The 27,492-nt window shown below is 47.1% G+C and overlaps 2 protein-coding genes across 8 annotated transcripts in view; one reads left to right on the forward strand and one right to left on the reverse strand.

The window, feature by feature from the left end:
* The window catches only part of LOC141047286 (uncharacterized), a 527,896-nt gene that overhangs the window by 212,574 nt on the left and 287,830 nt on the right, over positions 1-27,492 (forward strand). The window lies entirely within an intron of this gene.
* LOC141047344 (uncharacterized) overlaps positions 23,547-27,492 on the reverse strand; it is a 549,461-nt gene continuing 545,515 nt past the window's right edge. Inside the window, exon 9 of the mRNA XM_073542405.1 lies at positions 23,547-24,756. Coding sequence (XP_073398506.1) covers positions 23,749-24,756 — 1,008 coding nt within the window. The 3' untranslated portion in view covers positions 23,547-23,748. The remainder of the gene's footprint in view (positions 24,757-27,492) is intronic.

A 27,492-nucleotide genomic window follows, 5' to 3' on the forward strand; every position in this document is an offset into this window, starting at 1 on the left:
TAAAGCGGAAGCGGGAGAAGAAGAGCAACCACCTAGTGTTAGGAGTGGAGGAAGACACTAAATAAAAAATACAAATAAAGTGCCTTCGCCACTCGGGGTCCACCGTGCGGCGGATGGAAAAACCGATGCTAGAAGAGGCAGAGCACTATGGCGGTATTGTGCACAGGGTTAAACTGCACCACTGTGCACTAGAGCAAGCTCTGTTATTTGCACAGAGCTGCAGGCATTAAGTATACAGGAGCACAAGGGTTAAACTGCACCCAGTGCACCGAAGCAAGCTCAGTTACAATCACAGAGCTGCAGGCATAAGGCATAAATTAAGCGCTGAGTCTGTTCAGGGTCACAGACTATCAGCAATACAGACACGGTATTAGAAGTCACAGAAGTAGCCTTAAAGAACAGGACTACTCCTTCTAGACCTACCGTAAAATAAGGTGCGTGACGTCGCAACTGCGAACGACCGCCAAGCCTGCAAGTGCAGCGTGGCGAAACCTGTGCCACAGAAATGGCACCGCTATATCGCAAGCGCGATGCAGGACGCTAGCTGCTGAGGTAGATGGAGAGTAAGCGCTCTGGCGCAAGCGCTGTGACTGGCTGGACCCAAGCACTCACACAATCGTATTATCAGAGGGAAGGGGTTTCTTAATAAGTCAGTCACCAGTCCAAGCATCCATCACCATACATACAGCAGCAAGTATGAAATACTAGCGCATGGCGGGAACAGCCAAGCGCGCTTTTTATACCAAACGGGACCTTCCGGAAATCTCCAAGGCTCCAGGAGGAGCCAATAGGATTCGACACAGGACCTGAGCACGTGACTCCCGAACTCCAATGGGAGCTCGTCCCATGAGCATGATCAGTGGAGGGAATAGAGGACTTAGCCTCTGGAGAGAGTTGCCGCAAGGCACTCTCCTCTGCAATCTCCTCTACCGTAGATGAAACGCAGGAGACTGCAGAATGCAAGGGTCTAGACTTCATCATAGGAGAGGAAGAAATCAGACTCCTAACTTTACCCCCCTCCTAGGCCCCCTCCTCCCTGAGCCTTCCGGACCATCAACCTGGGCTCAAACTCAAGCGAAGGCGAGTTTGGTGTCCTGGTAGGTGTTACAGTAGAGCGGGACACCTGGAAGGCATCAGTGGAAGCAAGGTCACCAGGTTTCAAAAGAGACACCTGGGAGATGGCAGGAGCAGGCGATGTAACTGAACGCCGCCGGGAATCAGCGACCGTCACCACTCTCCGCTTAGGAAGGTTGACCTGGGCACATAAAGTGCAAGCCTGGATAAATTTTTTAATGTCCCGAGCTCTATGGGGCCACCAATATGCTCCGGCCAAGAGCTTCGAGATTTGCATGTAGCCTCGATGATGAGGCGCATGGGAGGCATACGCCCATGCGAGAACTTGAGCCCTAAGATGAGGAGGGACGAAAGTCTCGATGACCGGTTCAGACTCTGACCATTGCGGGGAGCTGGCTTCCGAAGAAACCGCACATACATGGGGACAACTGCAAATGGATTCCTGGTCTGAGTCTGTGTTAAGATTGGCACGAGACACCTCCATGGGCTCAGGGGGTATAACCTCTGGCTCAGACAGCTCAGGAGGTACGAAAAATTTAGGAGCCGAGACAGCTCTTCGCTTGGAGTGAGCCCGCTCCATACCGTGCTCCGAAAAACGGAGATCGATATGTGAGGAAACGGAAATTAGCTCCTCCAAGCTGGTGGGGATCTCTCTAGTGGAGAGAGCATCCTTCACGTCCTCTGCTAGACCTCGCCAAAAGACAGGGATAAGAGCTTTGTCGGACCATTCCAACCCGGACGCCAGTGTCCGAAAACGGACGGCATACTGGCTAACCGAGAGTGACCCCTGAGTAAGGGCGAGTAGTTGCAGGGACGTATCGTGCGTGACCCGGGGACCGAGAAATACTTGCTTGATGGCAGTTAGCAAATCTCGAGATCACCACGTTCCCATAAAGGCGTAGCCCATTCCAAGGCCTTGCCCGACAGTAGGGAGATAATAAAGGCCACCTTAGCCCGCTCTGGAGGGAATTGCGCAGCCAGCAGCTCCAGGTGTATAGAGCACTGGCTGATGAAACCCCTGCAGGAGGCGCCATCCCCAGAGAATTTTTCGGGCAATGGGAGGCGGGTAACTGTCGGCACAAGGGAGGACATGAACATACGCCCTACCGCATCTGTGAGTGCCTGAACAGCAGCGTCTGTGGCCTGCGCAGCTGCGAGAGACCTCTCAAGGGTGGCCAAGCGAGCCTCGAGCTGTCGCACACACTGCACTAGTTGCTGCTGGTCTGCCATCTCTAGCCAGACCCTGGCGCTAGTATTATTATGTTAGGAGTGGCAGAAGATACTAAATTAAAAATATAAATAAAGTGCCTTCGCCACTCGGGGTACACAGTGCGGCGGATGGAAAAACCGCTGCTAGAAGAGGCAGAGCACTATGGCAGTATTGTGCACAGGGTTAAACTGCACCACTGTGCACTGGAGCAAGCTCTGTTATTTGCACAGAGCTGCAGGCATTAAGTATACAGGTGCACAAGGGTTAAACTGCACCCAGTGCACTGAAGCAAGCTCAGTTACATTCACAGAGCTGCAGGCATAAGGCATAAATTAAGCGCTGAGTCTGTTCAGGGTCACAGACTATCAGCAATACAGACACAGTATTAGAAGTCACAGAATGGGAAATATTTAAATCAGTTTTACACACCCACTGCGAGCTAGCCATACTGTACAGAAATAAAAGGGCTAGGAACAGGAGAACACCAATGTGGCTAAATAAGGATGTAAAAAGGGCAATAAATAACAAGAACAAGGCATTGGAAGCTAAAACAAGAAGGCAATGAAGAAGCATTAAAATGTTATAGAGAAAAAAATAAAATGTGTAAAAAACAAATACATTTAGCAAAAGTGGAAACTGAGAGACTCATTGCTAAGGAAAGTAAAACAAACCCCAAACTATTCTTTAATTATATAAACAGTAAAAAGATTATAATTGATGGTGTCGGCCCTTTAAAGAACAATGAGGGTGAAATCGTAGAGAGCGATGTGGGAAAAGCAAATGTTTTAAATACTTTTTTCTCAACAGTGTTCACACAGGAAAAGGATTTGCCAGGGGAAATGCAGAGTGATAATGTAAACTCCCCATTAAGTATTACCTGCCTAACCCAGGAAGAAGTGCAGATCCGCCTTAGTAAGATTAAAATTGACAAATCACCAAGCCCTGATGGCTTTCACCCTCGGGTATTAGGGGAGTTAAGTAGTGTGATAGACAGGCCTCTATTCCTTATATTTAAAGACTCTATAGAAACAGGGTCTGTTCCTTTTGATTGGCGGCAAGCAAATATAGCACCAATATTCAAAAAGGGGTGTAAAAGGGAACCTGGAAACTATAGGCCGGTAAGCTTAACATCTGTTGTGGGTAAAATTTTTGAAGGGTTTCTAAGGGATACCATTATGGAATATCTCAATGTTAATAAATGTTTAGCTCCATATCAACATGGATTTATGAAGGATCGCTCCTGTCAAACTAACCTGATCAGCTTCTATGAGGATGTAAGCTCTCAAATGCACCAAGGAGAATCATTGGATGTCATTTATCTCGACTTCTCTAAAGCATTTGACACTGTCCCACATAACAGATTGGTAAGTAAGATGAGAAAACTTGGGCTAGGGGAAAATGTGTGTAGATGGGTAGGTAGCTGGCTTAGTGATAGAAAACAAAGACTGGTTATTAATGGTGCATACTCAGATTGGGCCAGGGTTACTAGTGGGGTACCACAGGGTTCTGTATTGGGCCCCCTACTATTTAATATATTAATGATCTAGTGGATGGCTTACACAGTAAAATATCAGTATTTGCAGATGATACAAAACTATGTAAGGTAGTTAACACAAAGGAGGACAGTTTGCAACTACCGACAGATTTGAGTAAATTGGAGAATTGGGCTGAAAAATGGCAAATGAGGTTTAACACAGATAAGTGTAAGGTTATGCACATGGGAAGGAGAAACAGATGCTACAATTACTTACTAAATGGGAAACTGCTGGGGAAATCAGACATGGAAAAAGACTTAGGCATCTTAGTCAATAAGAAGCTGAATTGGAGTGCCCAGTGTCAGGCAGCTCCCACCAAAGCAAATAGGGTCATGGGATGCATTAGAAGAGGTCTGGGGACACGAGATGAAAACATAATTCTCCCTCTGTACAAATCACTCGTCAGACCACACTTGGAGTATTGTGTGCAATTTTGGATGCCGGTGCTCAAGAAAGACATTACTGAACTTGAAAGGGTTCAAAGGCGGGCTACTAAAATGATAAATGGAGTTGGTTCACTACAATAACCAGAAAGTTTATCAAAATTAGGGCTATTTACTCTAGAAAAGAGAAGACTTAGAGGAGACTTAAAATATATGTACAAGTATATCAGAGGGCAATACAGAGATCTCTCCAATGAACTGTTTGTACCAAGGACTGTGACAAGAACAAGGGGGCATTCTCTTCGTTTGGAGAAAAGACAATTTCTGCACCAGCATAGAAGAGGGTTCTTCACGGTAAGAGCAGTGAAGCTCTGGAATTCTCTTCCTGAGGAAGTGGTGATGGCCAACTCACTGAATGAATTTAAGAAAGGAATGGATGCTTTTCTTGTGAGTAACAGTATAGAAGGTTACGAATAACAGAATATTATAGGTATATGGTTGACCCAGCTTAGGGGAAGGAATTTTTTTCCCTATGGAGAAAATTGGCTTCTACTCTGTAGGTTTTTTGCCTTCCCCAGGATCAACAATGCAGAACAGCTGCACTAAAAATAGGCTGAACTAGATGGACATAAGGTCTTCCTTCAGCCTTCAAAACTATGTTACTATGTTACTAGAAGTAGCCTTAAACAACAGGACTACTCCTTCCAGACCTACGGTAAAATAAGGTGTGTGACGTCGCAACTGCGAACGCCCGCCAAGACTGCAAGCGCAGCGTGGCGAAACCTGTGCCGCAGAGATGGCACCGCTATATTGCTAGCGCGATGCAGGACGCTACCTGCTGAGGTAGATGGAGAGTAAGCGCGCTGGCGCAGACGCTGCTATTGGCTGGACCCAAGCACTCAAACAATCGTATTATCAGAGGGAATGGGTTTCTTAATAAGTCAGTCACCAGTCCAAGCATCCATCACCATACATACAGCAGCAAGTATGAAATACGAGCGCATGGCGGAACAGCCATGCGTGCTTTTTATACGAAACGGGACCTTCCGGAAATCTCCAAGGCTCCAGGAGGAGCCAATAGGATTCGACACAGGACCTGAGCACGTGACTCCCAAACTCCAATTGGAGCTCGTCCCATGAGCATGCTCAGTGGAGGGAATAGAGGACTTAGCCTCTGGAGAGAGTTGCCGCAAGGCACTCTCCTCTGCAATCTCCTCTACCGCAGATGAAACGCAGGAGACTGCAGAATGCAAGGGTCTAGATTTCATCATAGGAGAGGAAGAAATCAGACTCCTAACACCTAGATTGACGAGAGTTCCAGCGCTGGGCCGTTTGTAAATAGACCAGATTTTTATGGTCCGTGTGGTTCCTGCCAGTCCATTACCGCTTGCAGTTTGGCCGGATCCATAGCCAACCCCTGAGCCGAGATGATGTAGCCCAGGAACGGCAAGGACTCCTGCTCAAACTGGCACTTTTCCAGCTTGGCGAAAAGAGAGTTCGCCCGCAGACGGTCGAAGACCCTGCAGACGTCTCTCTGGTGGGAGGTCAAATCTGGCGAGAAGATAAGGATTTCATCCAGATAGACCACCACCGAGGTAGAGAGCATATCACGGAAGACGTCGTTGACGAAATCCTGGAAGACAGCAGGCGCATTACAAAGGCCGAAGGGCATGACCAGATATTCATAGTGGCCATCCCTGGTATTAAAGGCTGTCTTCCACTCGTCTCCTTCGCGAATGCGGATCAGGTTAAATGCCCCCCGTAGATCTAATTTCGTAAAGATCCGGGCCCCTTGCAACCTGTCAAATAGCTCAGAGATCAATGGGAGAGGGTATTTGTTTTTAACTGTTATGGCGTTGAGACCTCTGTAGTCAATGCAGGGACGTAACTCTCCGCTCTTCTTCTGCACGAAGAAGAACCCTGCACCAGCCGGCGACACCGACTTTCTGATAAAACCTCTAGCCAGGTTCTCCTGGATATATTGAGACATAGCCTCTGTCTCAGGGAGTGACAGCGGATACACACAGCCTCTAGGAGGCTCCGTGCCTGGCAGAAGATCTATCGGGCAATCGTAAGGACGGTGTGGCGGGAGCGTCTCCGCAGATTTTTTAGAGAAGACGTCCGCGTACTGGTGGTAAGGTTTAGGAAGTGCGGAGAGATCCGTGGGCACTTCAGTGGAAGCTACCTGAACACTGCCCCTCAGGCACCTTCCCTCACAGTCCTTGCTCCAACCCAGTATATTCCCCGAAGCCCACTCAATATGAGGGGAGTGACAACGGAGCAAGGGAACTCCGAGAAGCACCTGGTCAATGCCATCTGGCAAAATGAACAAGGACAGAATCTCACGATGAGAGGGTGAGATGGAGAGCCCGAGTGGGGCCGTCTGGTGGGTCACCTGAGATGGTAAAGGTGAACCTTTAACCACCCTGATGTGTTATGAATGAGTCACCGAAGGAGGAAAAAACAAAAATACAAGCTAAGTCCAGAAAACCGGAGAGGTTGGTAGCTATCGGATTGCAGACCCCTGATCCTAGCACAACAACTAACAGTAGCCATGGGGGGGTTCCTACGATGCCCTAGACCCCTCGATCACAGCTGGAGAACTAAATAGGCCTAAAGAAAGAAAGGGGAAATCTAAACTGCCCCAGAGCAGACCCCAAAGCAATAGGCAGCCCCCAACATATAATGACGGTGAAGCAAGATGAAAACACTAACACAGGTAGAAAGATAGGTTGAGCAAACGATGGGGCCCAAGCTAACTAAGAAGGACAGGATAGAAAAGCTGCTGTCTGCAATCCGTAAAAAACCCTACCAAAAAATGTCCCAACCGTCTGATAGGAAAAACAGGCCCTGAAGTCACTAGGACTTCAAAATGACTATATCAGCACTCAGGAAAATTCTGAAGACAAAGCAAAGAGTCAAACTGATCAGAGACAAAAATGGAACTCAGAACACCCCAGACTGGGGATGGCTGAACTCCAAAAAAACAAAGTAAACAGAACAAAAATAATAAGTTCAATAGCAGAGCAAAAACTTATCATTGGGAAGCAGGAATCAGACTGGTCTCCAAGAATCCAGCAGAGAAATCACCAGCGACTCAGAAGGGCGTCGGCTGCCTTATATCCAGTAAGAAGTTCCTGTTACCCAGTCATCATCTACCAGCTCAGGTGTTTGGTAATCAGCCTCACTACCTTCCTTCACCAGAAGAGGGAGTTCATCAGACATCGACGGTGAAGGGGAAAATGAACTCACAACACTGATGGTCAGAGGTTGGGGCAGTAACACCAGTGGAATAGCGTGTTTCTGGGCGAAGGTCGAGGACATAAAGTTCACCTCAGCCCCGGAATCCACGGTAACCTCTACCTCCCAGGTGGAGGCCCCGCTATCTAATGTCCCTCGGAATACCGGTTTGGGAGAAAAGAGTTTCATATTTGCCTGACCACCACCTACGACCACTGGACGTGATCGTTTTTCTGACCGCCGAGGACACGTGCTAGCCGAGTGACTAAACTGCCGGCACTGGTAACAACATGCGGAGCTTCGCACCGGACGTGGCTTGGGGCCGGCGCGAGACACCCCCATAGGTTCGGAGGGTGTAAGCTCCTGAGCGGGAGATCTTGGCGGCTCGGTGAAGGTGGGAGCCAAGTTAACCCTTCATCTGGATTGCGCACGTTCCAGCCCACGCTCCGTAAATCGGAGGTCAATGTGGGTGGAGATGGCAATCACTTCCTCCAGACTTGTGGGGACCTCTCTGGTTGCTAGAGCATCTTTGACATGCTCTGCTAACCCTCTCCAAAACACAGGGATGAGTGCTTTATCGGGCCACTCTAGTTCGGAAGCCAATGTCCGGAATCGGACGGCATAATGGCTGACCGAGAGAGACCCCTGTGTTAGGGCCAATAATTGGAGAGAAGTGTCGTGCGTGATCCGTGGTCCCAAAAATACCTGCTTCAGAGCCGCGAGGAACTGAGCAGCCCCCTGAACCATGGGATCATCACGCTCCCACAATGGCGTAGCCCACTCTAATGCTCTGCCAGATAAAAGAGAAACAATAAACCCCACCTTAGCCCGCTCTGTAGGGAACCGTGCAGTCAGTAACTCAAGCTGGATAGAGCACTGACTCACGAATCCCCTACAGGTGGCGCTGTCACCCGAAAACTTGTCGGGGAGCGGGATGCAAGATATTGATGGCATAGGCGTGAGTGTGGGCACGCATGAGACAGCCTCTGCGACTGCCTGAGCAGCGGCTACCATAGCATTCGCAGCTGAGGTGGAGCTCTCGATAGCTGCCAACCTGCTCTCCAGCTGCCGAATGTACCGCTGCAGCTGCTGCAAGTCCACCATTACTAGCCAGACACTGGCGCTAGTATAATGTTAGGGACGGCAGAACGCACTAAATATAAATAATAGGAAGTGCGTTCGCCGCCCGGGGTCCACTGTGCAGTAGGTGTAACAACCGCTGCTGAGTAATGGCAGACTCGCTATATGGCGGTACACTGCGCTCGGGTTAAACGTCACCCGAGGTGCGCAGAGCGGACTCTGTTACTTGTACTCTTTAGTACAAATAAAGCATAAATGCTGAGCCTGTTAGCTTCACAGGTCTCAGCTGGCGTGCACACACGGTATATGGTCACAGGATACGGCCCAAGGCAGAGGTCGGTGTCCGTCTTGACCTACCGTGCGTGCGGCATCCCTACCGCGGATGCCAGTAAGTGTTGCTAACTGCAGCGCGGCGGTAACTACTGCCGCTGTACGACAGTGCCGTGAGGCATCACACTATCAGACGCTAGTGTAGAGGTGCGGTGTGCACTGTGGCGTATGGCTTGCCACTGACTGGCGCTGACTATAACTCTAATTCCCTATCCACATGCGTAATATCAGAGGGAAGGGGTTTCATAATGAGTCAGTCACCAGAATCATACATCCATCACCATTCACACATAGCAAGTATAGTCCATACTAACGCATGGGCGAGCGGCCATTCGGGCCTTTTATAGCCATGCACTTCCGGAACCTTCCAGACCTCTGAGATGGGCCAATCAGATCAGGACAAGGACCTGAGCATGTGACCCCCGATCTCCACTGGGAGATCGTCTCGTGGGCATGCCCAGTAGCGCGGCGAGAGGACTTAGCCTCTGAAGTGGTTTCCTGCAAAGCAGATTGCGCTACCATTGCTGGTCCAGAGGTGGCAGCAACATCCGGACTCAGAGAGCTGGTCTGAGCAGGGCGCCTGGATCGCAGAGATTGCTGTGCAGGTCCCTGAGCGGTCGAAGAGGAATGGGAGACTGCTGGATGTATGGCTCTGGATTCCTGCTGTGTAGCTACAGGAATCCAACGCCTAACAAATGGCCCTGGGTGGAAGAACACATGACTGCTTCATTGACCATCACTGAAACCCCAGAGACATCGGATTACCATAGCAGCGATTGGGACCGCGTGTTACCCCTCGGGGTCTCCAATCCAAAGGCAGAGGGGCTGTCAGACCTCTGCCTGCTCCCAGAAAGCTGCGATCATGTTCAGTCGCAGTATTCTGGGGGTCAAAGTGCCGGGAGCGGTCTGTGACCGCTCCTGACACTTAGTGCCGGGTGTCAGCTGTGATAATCAGCTGCCATCAGGCTGCGATTGGCCGCACACCACTCGTGTGTGCGGCCGATCGCTACGACATACTATTCCGTCCATAGTCAGACAGGCCCAGGGCACATGGACGGAATAGCACATCAGCTGTCTGAGAGGGATTAAGAATCGTTGCTCAGGAACTTCCGAGCAGGAGGAGATGCCTTAAGTAATAAGTGTCTCCTAGCTATTGGATGGGACATTTTAGCTGAGTGAACACTCTCTTTAAGAGATAGGGAGCTAGTGAACTTTTAGCACACTGCAAGGGTGATCTGCCAGGTATGCTGAAACCCTGTGGAGCTGGAGCAGAGGCAGAAGATGCAAGCAAGTCAGCACTAAATGATCCATCACTAATGTGTATAGGAGAGGTGATAAGGGACACCCTTACTTCATCCCATTTTTATAGAAAATAAGTCAGCTAGAAGCCCGATTATCCTAACTAGAGAACAAGAAAGGACCAAACCTAATTTGTCATAGTGTGATCTTCAAGAAAGTCCAATGCACTCTGTCATTCGCTTTTAAAATGTCGAGAAACAAGGCACATTGGGATGCCCCTTTTTTGTATGTGAAATTAATAACACTGTATTATCATGAGCTTATCTATCCTTAATGAAGCCAACCTGATTGTTGCTAACAATTGAGGGAAGGTAGTGGGAAAGCCGGGTTCACATCGTTTTAAAGAATATTTTGACATCTACATTAATACTGTAGATGATATTGGATGAAAATTAGGGCAGGAATTTGGTTTGTTTCCAGGCTTTGATAAAACCAATATATGAGCCTTCAGTGATTGGGGTCAAAGGGGGAGTATTCTGAGGTAAAATTGAATACTTTGGCTAAAATGGTGATAACTGGGGTGAAAACATCTTATAAAATCTATTATTGAATCCATCTGGCCCAGGGCTCTTCCCGATATGGAATGATTTAATGGCCTCCCCTATCTCTTGTTCAGTGACAGCTTTGTCTAGTACCTCCTGCTCAGGGGTCTGTAAGGAAGGAAGGGCAGCATTCATAATATATTTGTCAATTTATGTTTGAAGAATATTAGGTGGCATGTCTTGGTATTGCAATGGATATTATACAGCTAGCTATAACAGCCATGAAATGCCTTAGCTATGTCAGTGGGGTTATGAATTTCTGGCCCGGGTGCCCCTTTTATTTTGGATACGTATGTCCTTTTCATGCGTGGATGTAACCTCCTTGCCAATGAGCGACCACATTTATCTACGAATTCGTACGACTACCTTCTCATGCGATCTTGGTATTTTCTATACGTTTGATATATTGAAGACCTTAGCCCCTTTCTTTTATAAATCAGATTGTTTATATTGAACAAAACAAAGAATTACCAACATTTTGGGTTTTTTTTATAAACATTGTGAGAAAAACAATAAAAAGACAGAAAAACCAGTAAGCAATACAACAACCGGTTACAATGATATAAATCCCAATTTCGCTCTATAGTACGATGCTTTGGAATAGTAATTTTACATTTGTACATACAGTACATATCTGAATACTTCCCGACTGTTTTTTCCCTATTGGGGAAAAAGAATAGATCTAAGAAGGGGCAATTGTGTGGTCTGAGACAATTATTATCTGCTGACACCTTGGGTATAAGGATAGAAATTCCCGGTTTACTGTAAGGAAATGGAGAAACGGTCTGGTATAGGATTTCTGAGGCTTACTGAAGCAATACCTGGGGTAATTAACCATTGTTCCATATGTGGATGGATTTCTTGAGAGCGTTCCTTTAATATAAGCTTCCCCTTTCCAAGCACAGAGTGATATTTATCCTGGATTTTAGTTCTGTTATCGTTGGGGGAGAATTGTCTATCCAATGTAGAGCCAACAACTTTCTGGCTAGAATAATATTCTTGAGCTATTGCCATATGGGAGTCTGGGTCTACACCTTCTCCCAGGAGTCCTAGGATACAAGTTTTAGGTTCCAACTGAAATTGTATCCCAAATACAGATAGTGCAAGAGTGATTACCCCTTCCAGTAATCGCCAATATTATCACATTCACACGTCATATCATTAAGTGGGCATCATTGTGACCACATCTAGGGCATGTGTCATCTGTTGGTATTCCAATTTTAAATAAAATACTTGCAGATCTATATACTCTGTGGATGAAAAGAATTTGGGACAATCTTTGTGACCCCGACATGGAAAGTTTAGGTGCCAAATCAGGTATTTCCCCCCACTGCCCTTCAGATAAAGGACCCGCATCCTCCTTCCATTTTGTCTTAACTATCAAAGGATCGTAGGAACATAGTGAGAGTAACCGCCTATAAATAAGGGATATTAGACCTTTTGTATCCACCGCTGTAGCAATGGTATCTATTGTTGAATGTCTATGAATCAGTGTTGCTTTTTTCTAAGATGTGTACCATACCCATGACATATCTGCAGATATTGATAAAACACCCTATACAGAAGGTTAAAATCGGCCTTTATTCGTTCAAAGCTCTTGAATAATCCATCCCCCAACAGCTGTGATACCAAAAATATACGCCTATCCCCCACTTACTAACATTTTTTGGTTTCTGTAGCTCTGGTAAGTTATAGTTGTGCCATAAAGGAGTATAGTTTGTGTACTTTCCAGTCCCAGAATATTTTTACCCCTATCCCACACCTTATATATTAACTTCAGTGTAGGACACTTTAGGTCATTTTCTCAAGGAGGCCCCATATCAAGTAACGAGAATAGCAGTTTGCAGTTGGTTCTTTCCACAAGTAGGTGCCCTGAAATTCCGCAATATTTGCGTGTGCCTCATCCATGAAACTACCTTAGCTTGTTCCTAGCTTTAGGCAGCTTTGTGTATACCTGGAGGGAAGCGGATCATTTACCATATTTTTCAGACTATAAGATGCACTTTTTTCCTAAAAAATTGTGAATGAAAATGGGGATGTGTCTTATAGTCAATTGTGAATGAAAATGGGGGATACGTCTTATAGTCCAGATGTACCAGATTTGGATGTGGTGGGAAAGTGGGGGAGTGGCATCGGAGGAGTGGCGGGTCACAGAGACAGGAGCCAGCTGATGCAACTAACTCCTGTGTCCACTGCTAAAGAGAAATGAATATTCACTGCATTCCACACCCATGGGCATGGAGGGCAATGAATATTCATTTCTCTTTAGCATCCTGGTATTATTGGCCTCCATCTCCGTCCTGGTATGCATCGCCCCTACTCTTATCCCCATCCTGGTATGCATGGCCCCATCAGAAAACATAAAAAAAAAAAAACCATTAAACTTACCTTTCCGATGCTCCCTTGCAGCATCCTGCTCCATTGCCAGCAGCTGCTTTATGATTATAAGCAGCGCATGGCAGGGACGTCATACACTGCTTGCAAGCCGAAGGGCAGCTGCTGGAATACTCAGTGCTCTGCATGCTGGGACTGTGTGCATGCAGAGCAGTGAGTATTCACTGCTCTTCAGTAGCACACAGTGTCTGCCATCGGCTTTCTGTAGATGCCGGTGGTCACATGTGCCGCTACTAAAAGGAATGAATATTCACTGAATTCCACACCCATGGGAGTAGAATGCAGTGAATATTCATTTCTCTTAAGCAGCGGCACACGTGACCGCTGGAAGCTACAGGAAGCCAATGGCAGAGACTGTGCATGCTACTGAAGAGCAATGAATACTCACTGCTCTCTGCGCACACAGTCCCGGCGTGCAAAGCACTGAGTATTCCGGCAGCTGCCCTTCGGCTTCCAAGCAGCGTATGACATCCCAGTCATGCGCTGCATACAAGCCTAAAGCAGCTGCTGGCAACAGAGCAGGACGCTGCAAGTGAGCGCCGGGAAGGTAAGTGTAATGGTTGTTTTTTTAATGCTTTCTGATGGAGCCATGAATACCAGGATGGGGATGGGGAGGCATGCATACCAGGATGGGGATGAGGGGGACCATTCCTACCAGGATTGGGATGTAGGGCCCTGTGTATCAGGATGGAGATGAGGGCCATGCATACCAGAATAGGGAGAAGGGGTCCATGCACACCAGAACAGGGATGAGGAGGGCCATGTGTATCAGGATGGTGATGAGGGCACCATATATACCAGGATAGGGGATATTAAGTACAGAATTGATCACATTTTTTTTGCTTCATTTTTTTCCCTGTGTTGTTTGAAAAGGAGATCAATCCGCTCAAGCAAATGGGAGATTTCAGCTGCTCTCTTTTGTTAGCCTGGATCCATGTTTTATAAGTATCCCTCTGAGAACACATTTGAGTGCTTCCTATTGAAGTGGTAAGGCAGTGTCATGTTCATACTGTATATCTGAAGGAGTCTATAGTCTCATGAAGGTCTGAGACACAGAGTGAGTCTTTCAGCAGATTATCATTTATGTTCCAACACCTGAAGCCTTGGTTGAGTCCGGTATAATCAGATTACAATATACAGGAGCATGATCTGACCATATAGCAGTTCCTATCTGAGATGTAGGTAACCACGTAAGCAAGTGATGGCTAAGTAAGAAAAGGGCTATAAGGCTATGTGTATTGTGTTTAGGAGAATAATACGTATAATCCTTTATGTCTGGATGTAGTATTCTCCATACATCGACCAGTTGGAGAGATGAGCATGTTTAGCAAAAGCTTTTGTTTGTGTTTTAGATTGGTGACTCTGGCCCAATCTAGAAGCGTCTAAAGAAGAATGCAAGACAAAACTAGTCACCTTCAATGATAAGGCCCTCCACAAAATAATTAAGTATAGACGGCATGTCTTAAATTGGTCACAATTAAAGAGATAGAAGTTTGCCAAAGACAACATTTTGGAGTAGATAGAAATCTCATCAAACACATACCTCCCCTCCGTGTCAGACAGTGTTTCTAATATAGTATGCGGCAGTGATTTGTGTCGGCCTATACTCAGCACCTTAAGGGCCTGTCACACTAAGCGATATCGCTAGCAATATCGCTATAACGTCACTGGTTTTTGTAACGTAGCAGCGATATTGCTAGCGATATCGCTATGTGTGATACTTACCTTCGACCGGCTCCCCCGCTGATTATCGCTGATCGCGCGAGAACGTCCTGGACCGTTTCTTGTCGGCTGCTTCCTGCTGGGCTTCCTGTGGCGCCGACGAGCGACACGTGGACGCGGGCGGGAGGATGTCAGGATCGCCTTGTCTGACAGGTAAGTAACGACCTCCAACCCCTGCTATGTCGATGGTGAGATCTGCCACGTCATATCGCTGGTCGGGATCGCTGATGCATCGCTAAGTGTGACAGTACCTTTAGACTTCGAAACAGCATTTGTACTGCGGCTCCAAGATGAATAATATCTGTTAGTAACTGAGATATATGATCGCCCCTAAAGTGGGTCTCCTGAAGAAAGAGAAAATGGACGTGTAGTTTCTGCATCTGATCAAACACTTCAGCTCTTTTCTCTGGAACATTAACTCCTCCGACAATCAATGAGCAAGTTTGCAGTTGTGCCATATTATATGTAAAAAAGGAGAGGGGGAAAGGAAAAAGGATAGAAAGATTAAGAGCAAGGTGGAAGCACAGATGTTAGACAGCAACATCTACCTCTCAGAGTCTAAGATGTATAGATTATGGATATATCGAACACAAGGAAACTGTGAAACAAGCAGATCCCAATGAAAGTCCCTACTGGTGATTGTCTTTACAGGCGTAAGTCAAACTTTCTGGCCTAGGGATTCTATTAGGGAGAATCATGGAATATATAGCGGATAAAGCAATACAGCCGGATATTACAGTAATATAATGTAACCTCAACTTATATGCCGTTCAAAGATCTTATCTGAACTGAGACTTTCTATATAGTGCGAGAGAGGAACATAAAACTCTATTAAGCTATATCTAATTATATGTTTAAAGACATAAGTAATCATCTGCAAACTGTCTCTCTCATCAGGGAAAACAAGATTCATTTTAGAAGCTCATGTGATTGGCAGGTTACTTTCCCATCTGTGTGCATCACCATCTAGTTCCTGATCCATTGAAAGCCTTCTCTGACGTGTTGGAACTCTCTGTGGCAATGGTGGAGCAGGTGGCCAGTGTAACGGGGTCTACCAAGCTGGAGTACCTCTTTCAGTACCACCCCATGTTTTCGGAGGTCCGCTCTGCGTTGGCTGGAGTCTGAATGAATCACGCTGGCTGGAATTTCTTGGTTTCATGGGTGCATATAAAAGATCACTGCTTCTCCATGTATTTCCAGTCTGACAACACTTTACTCACAGGACACAGAATATATCACACAGATACAGAGGGCTGGCCAATACAAAAGCAGCAGGCCAGACATGTATTACAAAAGCCGCAGGTGGCCGGAGCCTGCCGATGTTTACTGTGGAAATTACAAAGGTGGGGGGAGGGCGGACAAAAGGGGAATGCTGATGCATTAGAGACATGCATCTCACATAGAACCTATTATCCATACATATAACTGCACAACATATTCTGGGTGCTAAGTGGTTCTGTAACACATAACACGGCTCCCCTTTTCAGTGATGCGATCGGCATACACAGTCTGATCCTCAACGGATCGGTTTGAGGATGACCGAAGTTTATGGGGTTGGTACAAGTTCCGTTTGTCGACTTAGTCCATCGGCGTTACAGTTTTGTTTGCCAGGTCTGTGGTGGATGGTGAAGTCCAGAGGTTGTAGGGCTAAACTGCACCGCAGCAATCTGGCGTTGTCTCCGGAGACCCGATTAAGCCAGACTAGGGGATTATGGTCCGTTAGGAGGGAAAACTGTCGTCCATACAAATATGGTTGCAACTTCGTGAGTGCCCATACCATGCCAGGCACTCCTTCTCGATGGCCGCATAGCTTACTTCACGGGGCAGTAGTTTCCGACTCAGGTAAGCTACCGGGTGTTCTTGGCCGTCCGGCCCGACTTGGCTCAGTACTGCCCCCAATCCAAACATAGAAGCGTCTGTGTGAACAAGGAAACGTTTAGTTGGATCGGGTGCGGCCAATACAGGGGTATTGGTGAGGGCGTCATTTAGTTGGCGGAAGGCTTCCTCACACTCTGAGGTCCAGGTTACCTGGCGAGGTTGGTTCTTATGGGTCAAATCAGTGAGGGGCTTGGCTACGCTGCTGTAATTGGGAACGTATTTCCTGTAATACCCCGCTGTCCCTAGAAATGCCATGACCTGGGTTTTAGTGCGTGGGATGGGCCATTTGGCTATGGCCTCAATCTTGGCTGGTTCTGGTCGCTGTTTCCCACTTCCCACCCAATGCCCTAAATACTGAACCTCTGCTTTGCCCACGTGACACTTGTTTGGGTTCAGGGTGATTCCGGCCTGGTGGATCCTGTCCAATACTGTCTCTAAGTGATTTAGATGCTCTTCCCATGTCGCACTGTAGATGGCGATGTCGTCCAGGTAGGCACAAGCATAGTCCTGGAGACGATCCAGAAGCTGGTCAGCCAGCCTTTGGAAGGTCGCCGGGGCATTCTTCATCCCGAATGGCATAACTCGAAACTGGAATAAGCCGAACGGGGTGACAAAAGCCGACTTGGGAATACCGTCAGGACTAAGGGGAATCTGCCAGTAGCCTTTGCATAGATCGATGGTGGTCAAATACTTTGCCCCCGCCAGCCGGTCTAACAACTCATCCACACGCGGCATGGGGTATGCATCCGTCACTGTTTTCTCATTGAGATTACAATAGTCTACACAAAACCGTGTAGTCCCATCCTTCTTGGGTACTAACACTACGGGGGATGCCCAGGGACTATCTGACTCTTCAATGACCCCTAAACGCAACATCTCTTGTATCTGTTGTCGCATCCCCTCTCGTACAAACTCAGGGACGCGGAAGGGGTTTTGTTGCAGGGGGGTCTGATCCTGGGTCTCAACCTTGTGTTGTGCCAGGCGAGTGTACCCCGGTCTCTCTGAAAACATCCTCTGTCGCAGCCTCAACAACGCCTCCGCCTGCTGTCTCTCCCGGGGGCCTAGGTCTTCACCCAAGTGTACCTGGTCCCATGTTTTAGACTGAGTCCTTTCCCCTAAGACATCCGGCAAGGGAAGTCCAGCTAAATCCTCTGCTTCAGGTGCACAGATGGCCACTACCTCTTCAGGGCTCGGATTCTTGGGGCACCTCCCGATAGGCAAACAGGAGGTGTGGCAAGAATTTCTCCCTGTCCCTGTAGGTCCTGGTAAAAGTCCCAATGAGCTGTTTTAATGTCCCATTAAAGCGTTCACACAACCCATTGGTTTGCGGGTGGTACGTGGCGCTTCTAATGGACTTTACGCCGCACAGCTTCCACAGTTGGTTGGTCACCTCTGCTGTAAACTGGGTACCCTGGTCCGAGATAATCTCCCGGGGAAATCCAACCCGTGAGAACACCTGGAGCAGGGCGTCCGCCACCGTCTCTGCCAGTATGTTAGGTAACGCAACCGCCTCTGGATACCGTGTGGCATAATCTACCACTGTCAACATATACTTTTTCCCGGACGGACTGGGTTTGGCTAACGGCCCTATCAGATCGACCGCTACTCGGCTAAATGGTTCCTCCACAATGGGGAGGGGGTGTAATTTGGCTTTGCATCGATCCCCCCTCTTGCCAATGCGCTGACAACTGTCACAGGTCTGGCAGTACTGACGAACATCATAGGTTACCCCCGGCCAAAAGAAGTTTTGTGTCAGACGATGCCTGGTGCGACTGACGCCGAAGTGCCCGGCCAAGGGTATATCATGAGAGATTCGCAGTAACTCCTGCCTATACTTCTTGGGAACTACCAGCTGTTGTTTTATAGTGGGGCTCGTCCCTGTGTGGCGCTGCTCTGTGATCCGGTAGAGGAGTCCCTGCTTCCATACAAACTGTTCCCCTTCCAGTACTCCTCTCCCCTCCTGTGTCTTCCCACGATATCCCTCTAATGAAGGATCCATGGGAATACGTGCAGGGCTGGGATGTCTTACCTGGGCCTCCTCTGAGTGTGATTCCGCCTCCGCAGCTCGAGCTTGTCTCCGGGTGGTCACAGGATAGGTCTCAGCCAGAGGGGCCACCGAGAATGCAGACAACATGGGCCCCAAGTCATTTCCCAGCAAGACGTCTGCAGGCAAATCCTCCATCAAGCCGACCTCAACAAGGCCATCCCCGACTCCCAAGTTCAGGTGAATCCTGGCAGTGGGCAGTCGATATATAGCTCCCCCTGCTACACAGACTGCCACTGTCCGGTCCATCTTCTCTTGGTCCCTGACGAGATGAGGCTTCACAAGGGGCAAAGTTGCCTCAGAATCTCTTAGTCCCTGCATACGTTTCCCATTAACCCACACGACCTGTCGATGCTGTTGTCGATTATCTGCCCGGGCTGCCTGCACGGGGTCTACTTCATGCAGCACTTCCTTCATCTCTTCCACCCCATGGTTAATCATAGCCCCCAATGCAGGGTCAGCTTCGCCTTGGTAGCAGTGTACAGCAGCCCGGCTGAAGGTAGCTGTTCCCGCCTTTGGCCACTGGGTATGCTGAGTCCGGTTGGGGCATTGTCTTTGCAGGTGGCCCAGCTGATGGCAGGTGTGGCATCGCGCCCCAGGGGGACTGTGGTAGGCCAGGTTTCTAGCTGGTCCCCCTACAGTCTTCGGTGGTTTGGGGCCCTCCAGGTCCATGGGCGGGCCCCTAGTGACCACCTTTGATCCGGAGAACTGCGGCCTCCTGGCATCATGATGTTCATCGGCCAGACGAGCAGTTTCCTCAAGAGTCGTTGGCCGCCTGTCCCGAAGCCATTCCTGTGTCTCGGGGTTTAGTCCATTAAAGAATCATTCTAACAGGAAGAGCTGGAGGAAGTCCTCATTAGTAGCTTCTTGGCTCCCTTGTACCCACTGTAGCAGTGACCGCCGTAATTTACAGGCCCATTCAGCGTGGGTATCGGTTACGCGTTTTATAAGTCCGCTGAACTTTTGGCGGTAGGCCTCTGGTGTCAGCGCATACCGGGCCAAGATCACTTCTTTGATCCGCTCATAGTCCATACAGTCCTCATCAGGTACCGTGCGATAGGCGTCCGCTGCCCGGCCTGTCAGCTTGCTGACCAGAATCTGAACCCGTTCCTCCGGCTTTACTTGATGAAGGGCACACTGCCGCTCAAAGTCCTGCAGAAAGCCATCAATATCTTCCTCTGCCTCCCCCAACTGTCGGAAGGCATTATACTGGGTCTTTTTGTGGCTTACTGTTGAACGTACCTGGTCGAAGGCAAGAGCTCCCCCTGCTCGCTGGCTCTCCTCTCTCTGCTCTGCCATCTCCATCTTGGCCAGCTCCACTTTGGTCCGCTCTGCCATCTCCATCTTGGCTAGCTCTATCCTGGTCCGCTCGGCCATCTTTTCCTTCAGATCAGTACGCACATCAGCCATCACCTCTCGTATGATCTCTACTTCAGGGTTTAGGCCATAGAACGCCAGTCTATTCTTTACCTCCCTCTGGAATTCGGTCTCCTCCATGTTCACATTGGGGGGCGCTGCACTGTCGTGTTCCACGATGGCTGATATCAAATCTGCTTTTGTTTTGTTGCTGGCGATCAACCCTCGGGCTTCCACCAGATCTTTTAATGTAGTCCTCTTTAACTTCTGGTAGTTATTCTCCATTCATTCCTTTCCTCCTGTAGAAGGGGTATCAAATCCCGCTGTCTGCCACCATTGTAACGGGGTCTACCAAGCTGGGGTACCTCTTTCAGTACCACCCCGTGTTTTCGGAGGTCCGCTCTGCGTTGGCTGGAGTCTGAACGAATCACGCTGGCTGGAATTCCTTGGTTTCATGGGCGCATATAAAAGATCACTGCTTCTCCATGTATTTCCAGTCTGAAAACACTTTACTCACAGGACACAGAATATATCACACAGATACAGAGGGCTGGCCAATAGAAAAGCGGCAGGCCAGACATGCATTACAAAAGCCGCAGGTGGCCGGAGCCTGCCAATGTTTACTGTGGAAATTGCAAAGGTGGGGGGAGGGCGGACAAAAGGGGAATGCTGATGCATTAGGGACATGCATCTCACATAGAACCTATTATCCATACATATAACTGCACAACATATTCTGGGTGCTAAGTGGTTCTGTAACACGTAACAGCCAGTCAGATAAATGGATTCTGGGAATGTCCACGGCATCATAGAATGGTCTCATGTTGCTTGGATCTTTGAAAATATGCAGCTGGAATGGACACCACCAGAAGTACATCTCCAAACACACAGTAATCTCCAGCGATCTCAGGTAGGAAGATAGTTATAAAAAATATTCCTTTATTTCTTTTCATTAAAAGAACATGTTACAGGTAGTGGATACCCCAGTGGGGCAGCTCCGTGCAACGGTTTGGTTCCTGCTATCCAGAGGACGCTAAGGGGTGAGCTGAAACATTTTTTTCACCAGGAGTATATCAGGCCATTTTCTTGGAGGTCATCAAGTAGTGGTTTCAATACCCTTCTGTGATGAACAAAGCAGGATTTAGTACTCCAATGTTGAATAGCAAGGCCTTTTAGTATGATAATGAGATAAGGCCCAAAGCAGAACTTCAAAGCTTGAGTAGGAGCCACGCCAGCATGGGGCAGGAAGGGGCCTGGGGTCTTCAATTAGAGTATACCTGTCAGCTAGACACAGAAATATGCATCCATTGTCTCTCCCAGCCGCTCCGACTCCATCCTAGGATCATGGATTATGAGCACATCTTTCGAGTTACGGACTCACGGAAAATATCCTCGTGACCCTGAGGAAATCGTGCATCTGGCAGTGTGACTCCTGAGTCTGTGAGGACTCTGGGACCTGAGATATAGAGATTGGCCCTCCACAGCGACCCAATTTGGCCATGTTTGCTCTCCACACGACAGGCAAAACAAACCGCATCCACTGGAACCTCTCATGTCCTGATCCGATCATGCTGTTGAAAGTTCTTAGATATTGGGAATAAGTTCTGCAGGGAGCTAAAGGGTGGATATTATTAGCCCACCCTCTGACACAGGGGGAGGGACCCAGCATGCTTAAGAACAGCAGCATATGGCAGAGACACTCACTCTCTCAGAAGAACCAAACAATGATGATCTAAGAAGGAACTGGGGACAGATCTGCCAAGGGGAGCAGCGGCCGCGCTTTGTGGTATGTCCGGCAACTAAGATTCTTGTACCTGTGGACTGCAGAGCTTCCGGCACCCACATGCAACCTACAATCTTGTAAATTGACCTCCAGCTTAATATCTCTAAGTCTTGTACCCTTATTGTTATATTTTACTCTGACTGCAAATCCACTGTAATTCCATTGTATAGCTTACTGTATATTTCTGTAATTATCTAGTGCGCCCTTAAGGCAATTATACCATAAAATTAATCTTGGGCTGATGCTTTTACTCTGATTACGAATCTTAGAATAACCAGCGGGTAACAGGACCTCCTCCCCGGCGGCCATTTGCTCTAGGTGCAGTTCCCTTACTGACCTGAGAGACAAAGGGGGCACCAGAGAGCTGTGCCTGTGTAGTTACGTCACATTGGTAACGTGGGAGGAACAGGTCCTGTTCCTCCACATGTTGGATTTTTTTTACCATCCACTGGGGTATCCACTACCTGTAACATGTTCTTTTAACGAAAATAAATAAAGGAATATTTTTTATAACTACCTTCCTACATGAGATCGCTGGAGATTACTGTGTGTTTGGACTTGTATTCGCCAGGCCAGGGCAGCTCCTTGCGACGGTGTGGTTATTGCTATTCGGAGGACGCTAAGGGGTGAGCTGAAACATTTTTTTTCACCAGGAGTATATCAGGCCATTTTCTTGGAGGTCATCAAGTAGTGGTTTCAATACCCTTCTTTTAGCAAGTGTCATTCAGGATAGATCTGTGAGCAATTGTATGCATTTTCCATTGCCATAAACAGGACCCAACACCCCCTTTCCCTTTCCTTATAATGGTCTCTTTTTCATTGAAAAATGGTAAGCGACAGATAATGTTCCTTGGACCATATTATACAGACTATTTAATTGCTGGCTGTGAAGATCCAGTGTTTGATTATGAGCATTATGAAGGCCCAAAACTTGTACAACACCATCCTATAATCTCTGTACCTTGTTGGTAATCTATGACAAGCTAGAAGTGAGAGAACGCAGTTCAATTTTGAGTGTGGTCTCCAGCCTCCATATATATTGTTCCATGTCTTATTTGGTAAGCATAGACACAATATGTTTCAAATCAAATATGGCATTCCCCATATCAGAATTCCCTGTGGATGGAGTAAATTTTCCTGTGAAGCAAGCACTGCTCAGTATGTGGGCTTCATTGAGTACACAGGGAGATTTGTGGTTTTCTTGTGACACCGATATTAAGAGAAGATGGAGCAGGACTTACAGGCTTGAGCTGTCTGGCATCATGAGGGTTAAGACTGCTTCTTTTTCCAAAATGAGGTGAGGCAGTATTGGTGCCAGAGAGGGAAGATAAGTTCACTGCAAACTAGACATTGTGACAGAGGTGGAGGACCTAAGATTAACCTCTAATCTCTTCTTTCCCATAATGGACGGCAATTTGGAGGCTGTAAATTGCTTGTAATGTCCCCAAAAGCACAGTCTGAGTAGAGTACTCCCAGTATGTGCATTCTCTTGCTGATATGTCTAGGTGATATGTCTAGGCCATGCCCCTCCTGTTGATGTTCAATACGACTGACAGCGGGCACAGTGAAGCAGGGGTTGATAGGGTTTAGGGCTTGTGTGATGTAACTACTGTATGTGAGCCCCGGGACTGTGAGTCGTGAGATGACTGTAAAGGCATTGGCACAGAAGGCGAGTATGAGTGTTTTAATTTTTTATTTTAACAAGGACAAACATGAGGAATGACAAGGGGTTGTCATAGTAGCAGTGAACAACCCCTTTAAGAAGATACAATTTTTGTTAGGACATTTCTCACATTCTGAATATGAAAAAGGCTTCTCCGCAATGTGACTTCTCTGATGTTTATTAAGAGTTGGTTTCCATGTTAAACATTTCCCCCATTAAGAACATGAAAAAGGCTTCTCCCCTGTGTGAATTGTTTGGTGACTAAGAAGAGATGATTTTATCACAAAACATTTTCCACATTCTGAACAGGGAAAAGGCTTTTCCCCTGTGTGGGTTCTCTTGTGGCTATCAAGATGCGCTTTCCGGTTAAAACATTTTCCACATTCTGAGCATGAAAAAGGCTTCTCCCCTGTGTGAATCCTCTGGTGCTTAACAAAATCTGATTTATGGGTAAAACATTTCTCACATTCTGAACATGAAAAAGGCTTCTCCCCTGTGTGAGTTCTTTGATGTATAACAAGAATCCATTTATTCTTAAAATATTTTCCACATTCTGAACAGGGAAAAGGTTTTTCCCCTGTGTGGGTTCTCTGGTGGCTATCAAGATGCTCTTTCCGTTTAAAACATTTCCCACATTCTGAGCATGAAAAAGGCTTCTCCCCTGTGTGAGTTCTCTGGTGACTAAGAAGACATGATTTATTCACAAAATATTTCCCGCATTCTGAACACGAAAAAGGCTTCTCCCCTGTGTGTGTTATCTGGTGGCTATCAAGATGCTCTTTCCGTTGAAAACATTTTCCACATTCTGAGCATGAAAAAGGCTTCTCCCCTGTGTGAGTTCTCTGGTGTATAACAAGATTCCATTTCTGGCTAAAATATTTCCCACATTCTGAACAAGAAAAAGGCTTATCCCCTGTGTGAGTTTTCTGGTGCTTAACAACATTTGATTTCTTTGCAAAACATTTCCCACATTCTATGCATGAAAAAGGCTTCTCCCCTGTGTGGGTTCTCTGGTGTCTAACAAGATGTGATTCCCAGTTAAAGAATCTCCCACATTCTAAACAAGAATATTGTTTCTCCCTTGTGTGAGTTTTCTGATGTGCAATAAGATCTGATTTCTGTATAAAACATTTCTCACATTTTGAACATGAATATAGCTTCTCCCCTGTGTGAGTTCTTATGTGACCAACAAGATCTGATTTTTGATTGAAACATTTCCCACACTTGAAACAAGAAAGTCTCTTTTTTTGATGTTTAAGAAAAGACTTTTCAAGGGGAAAACTATTTCCAAATTCTAAACGTGAAAATCGCTTATTTGCATTAGGAGCAGTTAATTTTTTAATTCTTATTTTTTGGCTTTGATTTTCCTTAGCAGTCGGTAATGAATCAGAAGACAGGACCTGTTTCATAGGATCAGATGACAGATCTTTGCAGTGAAGGGATGATGGTATATCTGGAGTAATGGCATTCACTTCAATTGTATCTTGAGGGATTTCAAGATCATCTGATTTAAAAATTGAAGATGTCAGCTGTCCTTCTGATCTCCTGGTACAGTCATCTGCTAAGAATAAAGCCAATTATTATTGTTAAATAAAATATCCTTGAAATGTATATTTTCAAACATTTTTACTAAAAATGTCTGTAGAAATTTTAAGTTATTTAAAAATACTGAATTATTCAGCAAGACAATCACAGATCACAGTCTAAAAGAAAACCGCATGGCATGAACCAGTGGCGCATTGTGTTCAACTGTTTGTTCATTCTGCCTCCCATATCTAATATATAAAGCTCAAGTGTGTGTATGTATGTGTGTATGTATGTATATGTGTATGTCCGGGATTGGCATCCGCACCGTCGCAGCTACAGCCACAAAATTTGGCACAGTCACACGTCTGGACCCCGAGAGTGTCCTAGGCTATGTTGTGAGGCGAAATTTTAACCCCACGTGTTCCAATTCACCAAACAATTTTGCCCCTATCTACATAATGGGGAAAAAGTGTGTGCGTATCAAGCCCCGCCCCTCATTATGATGTCACAATGGTTGCCATGGCGACGCTGATTCATCATAGGTTGCAATGGTGACGGTTATGTCATAATGGTTGCCATGGTGATGTCATAATGGGTATATGGGCACGGGACTGTGGGATGGAGGATGTGTGATGAGTATATGGGCACTGAGCTATAGGATGGAGGATATGTTTGATGGGTATATGGGCACAGGACTATGGGATGGAGGATATGTATGATGGGTATATGGGCATGGGACTATGAGATGAAGGATGTGTAATGGGTATATGGGCACTCGACTATGGGATGGCAAATATGTATGATGGGTATATGGGCATGGGACTATGGGATGGAGGATGTGTGATGGGTATATGGGCACGGGACTATGGGATGAGGATGTGTATGATGGGTATATGGGCACAGACCTATGGGATGGCAGATATGTATGACAGGTATATGGGCACAGGACTATGGGATGGAGGATATGTATGATGGTATATGGGCATGGGACTATGGGATGGAGGATGTGTGATGGGTATATGGGCACAGGACTATGGGATGGAGGATATGTATGATGGGTATATGGGCATGGGACTATGAGATGAAGGATGTGTAATGGGTATATGGGCACTCGACTATGGGATGGCAAATATGTATGATGGGTATATGGGCATGGGACTATGGGATGGAGGATGTGTGATGGGTATATGGGCACGGGACTATGGGATGGAGGATATGTATGATGGGTATATGGGCACAGACCTATGGGATGGCAGATATGTATGACAGGTATATGGGCACAGGACTATGGGATGGAGGATATGTATGATGGTATATGGGCATGGGACTATGGGATGGAGGATGTGTGATGGGTATATGGGCACTGGACTATGGGATGGCAAATATGTATGATGGGTATATGGGCATGGGACTATGGGATGAAGGATGTGTGATGGGTATATGGGCACTCGACTATGGGATGGAGGATATGCATGATGGGTATATGGGCATGGGGCTATGGGATCGTGGATATGTATGATGGGTATATGGGCACGGGACTGTGGGATGGAGGATAATTATAATTTGCTATAACTAACCACAGTTACTATGCCCGGGCAGCGCCGGGCTCTTCAGCTAGTCTAATATATAAAGCTCAAGTGTGTGTGTGTATGTCCGGGATTGGCATCTGCACCGTCGCAGCTACAGCCACAAAATTTGGCACAGTCACATGTCTGGACCCCAGGCTATGTTGTGAGACGAAATTTTAACCCCGCGCATTCCAATTCACAAAACAATTTTGCCCCTATCTATATAATGTGGAAAAAGTGTGTGTGTATCAAGCCCCGCCCCTCATTATGATGTCATAATGGTTGCCATGGCGACGCTGATGTCATCATAGGTTGCAAGCCCCGCCGCTCACTATGATGTCATAATGGTTGACTATGGGATGGAGGATGTGTGATGGGTATATGGGCACTGGACTATGGGATGGAGGATATGTATGACGGGTATATGGGCACGGGACTATGGGATGTAGGATGTGTGATGGGTATATGGGCACTGGACTATGGGATGGAGGATATGTATGACGGGTGTATCGGCACGGGACTATGGGATGGCGGATATGTATGATGGGTATATAGGCACGGGACTATGGGATGGAGGATATGTATGATGGGTATATGGGCATGGGACTATGAGATGAAGGATGTGTGATGGGTATATGGATACTCGACTATGGGATGGCGAATATGTATGATGGGTATATGGGCATGGGACTATGGGATGGAGGATGTGTGATGGGAATATGGGCATGGGACTATGGGATGGAGGATGTGTGATGGGTATATGGGCACTCGACTATGGGATGGAGGATATGTATGATGGGTATATGGGCATGGGACTATGGGATGGAGGATGTATGATGGGTATATGGGCATGGGACTATGGGA

Source organism: Dendrobates tinctorius, unplaced genomic scaffold (genome assembly GCF_039654945.1).
Source record: "Dendrobates tinctorius isolate UK_male_01 unplaced genomic scaffold, ASM3965494v1 ptg000126l, whole genome shotgun sequence".
In the NCBI taxonomy this organism is placed as follows: Eukaryota; Metazoa; Chordata; class Amphibia; order Anura; family Dendrobatidae; genus Dendrobates; species Dendrobates tinctorius.